At 36.0% G+C, this 8377-nt stretch overlaps 2 protein-coding genes across 2 annotated transcripts; one reads left to right on the top strand and one right to left on the bottom strand.

Annotated features, from left to right (window-relative positions):
- Positions 1 to 610: 610 nt before the first annotated feature.
- On the top strand, positions 611 to 2451 carry LOC110894424 (NAD(P)H-quinone oxidoreductase subunit L, chloroplastic). Its single transcript, XM_022141655.2, has 4 exons — positions 611 to 963; positions 1041 to 1151; positions 1245 to 1339; positions 2177 to 2451. Exons 1-4 carry the CDS (start codon positions 694 to 696, stop codon positions 2325 to 2327), a joined length of 627 nt encoding a protein of 208 aa, XP_021997347.1. The 5' UTR covers positions 611 to 693; the 3' UTR covers positions 2328 to 2451.
- Positions 2452 to 2580: 129 nt separating this feature from the next.
- On the bottom strand, positions 2581 to 7848 carry LOC110894423. Its single transcript, XM_022141654.2, has 10 exons — positions 7299 to 7848; positions 6278 to 6415; positions 5949 to 6137; positions 5403 to 5540; positions 5188 to 5309; positions 4983 to 5115; positions 4036 to 4165; positions 3874 to 3953; positions 3187 to 3321; positions 2581 to 3101 (listed from the first exon to the last, which is right to left on the bottom strand). The coding sequence occupies exons 1-10, from the start codon at positions 7770 to 7772 to the stop codon at positions 2868 to 2870; spliced, it is 1773 nt and encodes a 590-aa protein (XP_021997346.1). The 5' UTR covers positions 7773 to 7848; the 3' UTR covers positions 2581 to 2867.
- Between the last annotated feature and the right edge of the window lie 529 nt (positions 7849 to 8377).

Raw genomic sequence — 8377 nt, forward strand, 5'->3', positions numbered from 1 at the left:
GGTGCGGTCGGGTTTTTTCCCCTAAAATACACACGAATTTTTTTTTCAAGGGATATGTCTGCCCACCCACGACTGTGGGTAGGTCCGCCGTTGGTAAGTATTCCACCAGTGCTTTGATGGTTTGTTTTAATTAGTTTCATTTCATTGTTTGTGCTTTCATTATACATTTGTAATGACGTTTTACATCTTTTTGTTAATTATATGAAACTTAGTTTATTAATTTTTTTTAAATGACACATCGTGATCCGACCCAAATCGCATTGACAAACGACCCCTAAGAATTTTTGTCCACCCCCTTCTCCGGAAAAAAATTATGAGCCCGTCACTACATACCACTATCTTATTTTTCCATTAAAGATTAAACACTAAAACGAAAAGTTTCTATTCTCAAAATCGTTGGTCATCTCCGAAAATACAGCTAATGTCCCAACAATATTATCCTAAGCTGTGTCTATTTGTCTAACACATGACCTCAATCAAATCTAATTCTTTATTTTGGTTTAATTTCTATTAGGTTTTTCTTATATGTAATACAGCCAAGTTTTATAATCCAAATAATATTAGAGACTTCTAAAAGCCAGCCTTCTTATTTCATGGAATTTTTTTATGAGCAAGGGATGTCCAAGTAATAAGGATAACAAGAGAACATATATATTATAAGAAACAAACAACACATAAATAGTCACAAACAAAATGAGCTCCTCCATGAGCTTCAACATCCCAAAGGCTTTGCCTTCTCTTCCTCAATCCAAATTTCACCCACTCTCCACTCCATTCACTAGAAAACAATTCCATATCTCCAATCCACACAACTTCTCCAAACCCGTCACCATTAATCTGAAGAAAAACGATGACGGCCCCAGTTTGATCAAACCCGTCATCGTTAATCTAAAGAAAAAGGATGATGGGTTCGGTTTGAACAAAGCGAGCTTGGCAATACAAGTGGGAGCACTTTTGAGTACTGTAAGTTCTTGTTTTTCACTATCTTTTCTTGAACATACATATAAACTTTGTTTGAATGTGGTTAACATGAGCCACAGGTTGTTAGTGAACCGGCTTTGGCAGTCACCGGAGTAAACGATGAAGAGGATATTGTGTGGGTGTTGATCCAATTAGCCATATGTGCTTTCTTGTATTTTCTAGTGGCCCCAGTGAGTGAAAGAAACTTGTTTTTTTTTTATAAAAATATAAAATTGTGTTGTTCTTGTGGATAAATGGTTTGAATGGTTGATGTGAATTTGCAGCCATTCATCATGAACTGGTTGAGGATAAGATGGTATAAGAGAAATCTTTTGGAGATGTATGTGCAGTTTATGTTTGTGTTCTTGTTCTTCCCAGGGTTAGTTCATATCCTCCCTTTGAATTCGGTTTTTATTTTAGGGGTGTAAATGAGTCAAACTACGGTTAAGCTTGATTCGTTTAACTTAAGAGAACTCAAACTTGACTTGTTTCATACTTATATACATATATAATTTTTTTTATAATATGTATAATTTAACTGGTAGAGGATCCTGTAAAAAGTGCTCAAAGTGTGAGAAGTGTATTATAACACTATATATAATGCTATATAACACCATATAAACACCGTATAACAATATGTAACACCATATAATACCATATAACACTATGTAACACTATATATCATTATATAACAAATATAACACTATAGGTTGTCTGATAGCATGTCTATGATAGACGTATAGTGTTATATTTGTTATATAATGTTATATAGTGTTACATAATGTTATATGATATTATATGGTGTTACATATTGTTATACGGTGTTTATATGGTGTTATATAGCATTATATATAGTGTTATAATACACTTCTCACACTTTAGGCCCTTTTTTACACTATCCTTACCCTAATTTAACTATTTTATCATAATAATTATATATACAAATAACGACCCATTTTTGTGTAGTTTACGAGTAAAGCTAAGCAGGATTTGGGTTGGATAGGTAACCCGGATGCCCGACTCAACCCAACATATATCGGTCCTGACCCATACCAACCCACCGTATATCAATCCTTTGATTTTATTTATGTAAAAATTTCAGGTTCGGGCAACCGGACACGGGCCCCTATTTAAGAATGAGTTGACTTGTTTACACCACTAATTTTAATCCTGATTGTTGAGATGCCTAACAATGAAAATAACTTGTATTGTGCAGTGTGTTGCTTTGGGCTCCATTTTTGAACTTCAGGAAGTTTCCAAGAGATCCAGACATGAAGTACCCATGGTCTGTCCCTGAAGATCCTTCTAAAATTCGCAACTCTTACCTAAAATACCCTTGGGCTACCATTGATGATTATGAAGTCTAAACATACATTACATGTTTCTTGTATTCACCAACCCATACTTGATTGTGTTTGGTATGAATTATGGTTCAGACCCGTTGTAATTATATTTATATTTTATCTCTAATAGATCAAACGGTTCAAAGTATTTGGATTATATTATCAAACAAACATGTTATAAAAATATTAAAATTTCAGACATTTTTGAAGAAGTTAACCAGGTCCGATCCATGAATCACGCGTCTGACGCGCCACACAACCAGCCCGTTACCCATTGTAAGAACAGAAAATACATCTCATTATGGATCAAACTTGAATGATAAACACAAAAGTTAAACGATAACAACCGTCTCAACCCGAAACAAAAAAAATAAATAAAACAGATCCGAAAAACGAACAGAAACGGAAAACAAGGAAAACCCGCTTAAAAACCATCTACTTTTAGTTGAAACACTGTTCTAAAAGAGGGGGAAACTTAAATAAAAGTGCCTCATTCTCTTTCTTTTAACCCTTCTGACCCGGTCAACTAGCTGGATGTTAGAGATTCAAACCAACCATTTTTTTTCAAACAGATTGCGGGAAGTTGATCATTTCAGCTAACTTGGCCAAATCCAACGACTCCAAGGCGGTTGGAGGAATGAAAGCGATTCCTAAACCGATCGCGATGACAACTAGCGCCATACCTTTGACACATCCGGTCCCATGTGATAATCTTCCTAGTAACACTTTACAGTATTTGTCGGCTTCCTTGTAGACTGATTGCTCACCACCATCTCCCTTTGTCAAGGCTTTTTCATTCTGTAGACAAGTTAAAAATGTATATCATTATTCGCAACTAAAAATAAACATAGCATATGAAAGTAAGGGTAGATATGTAAAATACCATGCTCTTGAAATGTCTGAGAGTTTCACCGAGAGTATCAAGAGACGACTGTTTTGCAGATACATCCTTCCACTGCTCAGCGAGCCTTCTCAGAATCACAACACTTGCTTCTAGATTATCCGTGTAGACCTTTTCCTGCACAAAATATATTTACAAATGATTATAAATCCATGATATAACCAATACAAAATTTACATGGCTGATGAATAGTAATGGATTTTTAACACTTTTTATATGTTTCATTTTTAACCCTTATATTATAAATAGTTTACGTCTTTAACCTATTTTATTTTCACTTATGTTCATTAACTTTCTTAAAAATAGTTGAATATGCAGGTGTCTTTAATTTTGTTTCTCGACATTCCGATATAAATTTTGTTGAAAATGCAGTTGTATTAAAAAAACGATTATTTTTTTTTTTGTATCGTAAGCTATAGCGAGTGCCCGTACCGGTACCAGGTATCATTGAAACTGGTACTGGTATTCGTATTTATAGTTTTCGATCGATGTAAAACATATTAGTGGGCATATCACAACTTTATTTTTTTCAGTTTTCTTAAACAGTTTCTATACCGAGTGCCGATATCGTAATGTACAGAATCGATACTGACCAAAACTGAATTCCGCCGCATCGGGCGGGAAAAGACCACTAGTTAAATATTATATAAAACAGGAAACAGAACTAACCCATTGCTTATAACAATCAGGATTTTGAGTTAAGCACCAAATGAAGATACCAGACGCTTCTTTTGATAGCTCGGGGATTCCTGCCAAAACAAGCAGCAACAAAATTGAGTATCTAAGAAGCTTCTAGAAGTTGAAGTTTTTAAATAACATTGAAAAGCGCACCTTCTCCGGAAGCTTTTAACGAAACGGTCATGATTTGTTGAGCAACCTGTTTCATTGCTTTGCTTCCAGGGGAACCCGCAAGAGCGACCTCTTTAAGCGTAGGATATACCGCTTCAAACCTTTCTGTTGCCTGCATCATAACATAATCAGAAAATTAAGTATACTTTAAAGCCATTGCTTAAAAACAAATGGGTTCAAGTTATGTCAGGTTATGATTTCTCTCTAACGGGTCATACAGATTTTAAAAGGCCAAAAAAAAAAAAAAAAAAAAAAAACAGCTCAAACGGACTTCTTAAATGAACAATAAAGTATTTTGGGTCCAACTAAGGCTGCAAACGAACCGAACGAACACGAACAAGGCCATTTGTGTTCGTGTTTGTTTGTTAAGGAAATAATGGTGTTCATGAACACTTACCGAACGAGATTTTTTGTTCGTGTTCGTTCATTAAGGATATGAACGTGTTCGTGTTCTTTTGTGTTCGTTCGTTAATTTAACGAACGCAAACGAACACAAATGGATGTTCAAGAACATAAATGAACACAAACAAACGTTCATGAACACAAACGAACATATATTAAAAGGTATGTAATATGCAATGCACTAATATTTATTAAATATTTTATTAGTGAGAATTTTAAAGTATTTAGATAAAATATGAAAATTAAAAACCCTAATGAACTATTGAGCATAAACGAACATGTTACCTAACGTTCACGAACATAAATGAACGAACATGGCCTTTGTTTGTGTTCGTTCATTAACTAAACGAACGGAATTCCTAGTTCATGTTCACTCATTTACTAAAAGAACGAACACTAACGAACTTCCTGCCCAACAGTTCACGAACTGTTCGCTGAAAGTCCGGTTCGCTTGCAGCCCTAGGTCCAACCCATCTTGCACAGTTGCACCCGCTACCCAACCCGCCCAATGGCCCATAAAATCGCACCTTAACGCGAGCTGAAGATGAAGGGAAGGTGACACGTAATAGCAGATCAAGTGCTGATGGTGGCATTAACCGCTCTCCCTTCCGCACAGCACCGTTTACTAAAATAGTCCTAGCCTTTGGAGCAGAGAGAATTCTGAACAAAAAAAACATATTACAAGTTTGTACGGATAAGATGAGTATAAAATAAAAAAAGATTGATACAAACCTTTCAACTGACTGCAAAATTAAATCCCTGATTTGAGGATTAGAGCCCGATTTGCTGCCAACGATGGGTAATATTAAGTGAGACCATGAGTACAAACCAACAGCCAGATCTCCGTGTGATGCCTATATATAGTAAAGTTAGCGACTTAGTGTTAGCGTAGAAATATATAGTATCTCTTTATTGGGAGGAAAAAGATTATTGAGAGATGGAGTCACCTGTGCTACCATCCACACGATAATCGGAAGCTTATCTTGTCCTTGATACTTTGAAGTTTCCCTTAGAGTTGGTATTACACTAATTAACGCATCCGGTTTCCTTCTCAATACCATTGCTAGTGCTACAAAAATACCAACCTGAAAAAAAATCTCTTTTCATCACATTCATGTGTAATGTGTTGGTAGTTGTATTTCATATCATCTTTCTACAGTTTAATATATTTAGTTAGGGTAAAATGAAAACTCCGTATAAAACCCTTACAGTGGGTGTAAATGCTAATGTCAGCAGCTTTTTACAATGCTGTAAAAGGGCTAAAAACGCAGCTTGGATTTTTTTTTTTTACAGTTGTGTTTGTATCATTTTCATCTATGTGTGTGCAGAATATGGTGGCAAAACTCGTCCGCAAAGTTGGAGTTCTCTAAGTTCTCACAACTCGTGGGGGGGGGGGGGGGTCTCTTGATTTGAAGCCTATGTATATATAAAGATTGACATGTTAAAAGCATGGTGTGTCTAGAAGAAAATGTCAGGAGATCCCAAAATCTTACCTGCGATTTTGAAGATGGTTTTGGAGCAACTTTCTTGGATCCCTTTGCATTGACTTGTTGGCTTGCAAAGTCAACAAGAATGCTATCTAAGGACCATAAGACAAAAGGTCCAAGAGATTCCAGAGATCTGTTATTGATCCAGTCAACTGATGTCTTGTAAACAGCTTCAGGGATGTGTGACACTGGATTCTACAAAAGGTATGATATATTGATTGAGATACAAGTTAAGTTACAAAGAACACGATCAGCGCCTTAAAAATAATTAATAGAACAATATACAACTGCAATATTACAGATTCAGTGTAAGTTTTTGTATGAAAAGAACTTACATCTGCAACCTTTGCAACAGGAGATTCTCTCAATAGCTTCACCCAGGGAAACTGTGAAGCACTGACTTTAGAAAATGCGCGTCCGAAGTAATCTGCAAACCTCATTAACTGTATATCCTGTTGTGTCTCATATGAAGCCTGCATGCATAAACAAGCAAATCCATATGATTAGTACTTTTTCCCCAAAATTCAACAAAAAACTTAACTAACCTATAACCTAATAGTGTACAACCACAATTCAAGATCACTTTCCTAAAACTATACCAAATGTCCAAATCTGTTCAAACAGAATACCTAAATCCAGCTCTAATCCTACCAATTCTTTATCATCCAACACACAACATTTCACAAAATTCAAATTCAGTAATCAACAACAATTCACTCACCATCACATCCGACAAAAAATAGCCAAATCAGCTGCATGATTACTGTTCACTCCCTAGATATCAACAAAAAACGTAACTAACCTAAACGTAATATATCAAATCCATTCAAACAGAAATCCTAAATTCACCTCTAATCCTAATTCCTATAAATTCAAACAAATCCTTTATCATCCACCAAACAACATTTCACAAAACTCAAATTCAGTAATCAACAACAACAAAAAATCAATCCAGATCACTTCAATCACAAACCTAATCAATCCAAAACAACTCACTCACTCACGTCACATCCGACAGAAAACTAGCCAAATCAGCTGCATGATAAGTAGTCAATCCCTAAAATTCAACAAAAACTCAACTAACCTAAACATAACATAACATAACATAACATATCAAATCCAACACACAGCATTTCATAAAATTCAAATTCAGTAATCAACAACAACAAAAATCAATCCAGATCGCTCCAATTACCGTCACATCCGACAAAAAAACTAGCCAAATGAGCTGCATGATTAGTATTCATTCCCTAAAATTCAACAATAAGCTTATCTAACCTAAACATAATATATCAAATCCAATCAAACAACATTTCACAAAAATCAACAGAAATCAATCCAGATCGATTCAATTACCGTCACATCTGCCAAATAACTCGCCAAATCAGCCGCATCGATCTTCACCGCCTCATCCTGAACCGAAACCTTAGGTTTCTTCACCTTCTTCACCTTCTTCTTCTCCTCAACCACACCATTGCCAGCCGCACCATTAGCAACAACAACCTCATCATCACTATCATCATAATCACTGTAACTATTCTTCTTCACCGATCTAACCGGAGGCTTCTCATCATAAATCGCTGAATTAGCCAATCGCTCAGCTTCGATAAGCTTCCTCCGTTCCTCCGATTTCTTCTCGATCGATTTAAACACGTTATCATCGGTTGAAATTGAAGATCCGTTAGCAATCACCTTTGTTGGATGCTGTTGTTGTTGTTGCTGCTTCGCCGGATTCTTCTTGTGCTTCTTCGCGTAAGTAACCTTTTGCCATCCGTGATTGTTGTTGATTTCTTCGGTAGCAATGGTGGTGGTGTTGGATTCGAACTCCATTTGATTGATGAGAGATTTGATGAAGGTGAGATTTGGGAATTTTGACGGGAAAAACGATGATGAGTATTGTGGTGAAATGGGAGACTTTTATAACCAAAATAGAGTTGACTCTTGCTCTGTTAAGTTGTACCTTGTGGATTAGAAGTTGTACTTTAGGTGGAAATTGGTAAGTGGATCTCTTCAAGAAAAGGGTTTTGGATATAGGGATGTTCATATGTGACAAGTGAGTCATGTGATCGATCATTAAGCTCAATGTAAGAAATTGGACGACAAATATTGTGATGGAGTTGGTAAATTGTTACACTTGGTTAATCTTTGGTGTACCTCATCTGATAGACTGTCATGACCGACCATTATACTGGTTTATTTGGGGAGTTAAGGACATGTGAATTTATGTAGGGTTTTGGGAGCTTACTTTTTCTTGTACGATGAACACACACAACCATAAAATCTGCTCCAGTATCCACTTATTCTTGCTTTGTGGGATTCGAAGTCGCACCAATTTGGTGGGAGTAAACACAAGGTGGCATTGTACAAGATTTTATTTTGGAACAACGACTTTCTTGTATTAGGCTACCGCACTCCCCAAATTGGAAAGTCGTGTT

The sequence above is a fragment of the Helianthus annuus genome, chromosome 12, assembly GCF_002127325.2.
Source record: "Helianthus annuus cultivar XRQ/B chromosome 12, HanXRQr2.0-SUNRISE, whole genome shotgun sequence".
NCBI lineage: Eukaryota > Viridiplantae > Streptophyta > Magnoliopsida > Asterales > Asteraceae > Helianthus > Helianthus annuus.

Coding starts and splice junctions, on each gene's coding strand:
- LOC110894424 (XM_022141655.2), top strand. CDS start 694: ATGAGCTCCTCCATGAGCTTCAACATCCCAAAGGCTTTGCCTTCTCTT. Junction 964..1,040: donor TGGGAGCACTTTTGAGTACT/GTAAGTTCTTGT, acceptor CATGAGCCACAG/GTTGTTAGTGAACCGGCTTT. Junction 1,152..1,244: donor TGTATTTTCTAGTGGCCCCA/GTGAGTGAAAGA, acceptor GTGAATTTGCAG/CCATTCATCATGAACTGGTT.
- LOC110894423 (XM_022141654.2), bottom strand. CDS start 7,772: ATGGAGTTCGAATCCAACACCACCACCATTGCTACCGAAGAAATCAAC. Junction 6,416..7,298: donor GTTATTTGGCAGATGTGACG/GTAATTGAATCG, acceptor TTATGCATGCAG/GCTTCATATGAGACACAACA. Junction 3,322..3,873: donor CTGATTGTTATAAGCAATGG/GTTAGTTCTGTT, acceptor TATTTTGTGCAG/GAAAAGGTCTACACGGATAA.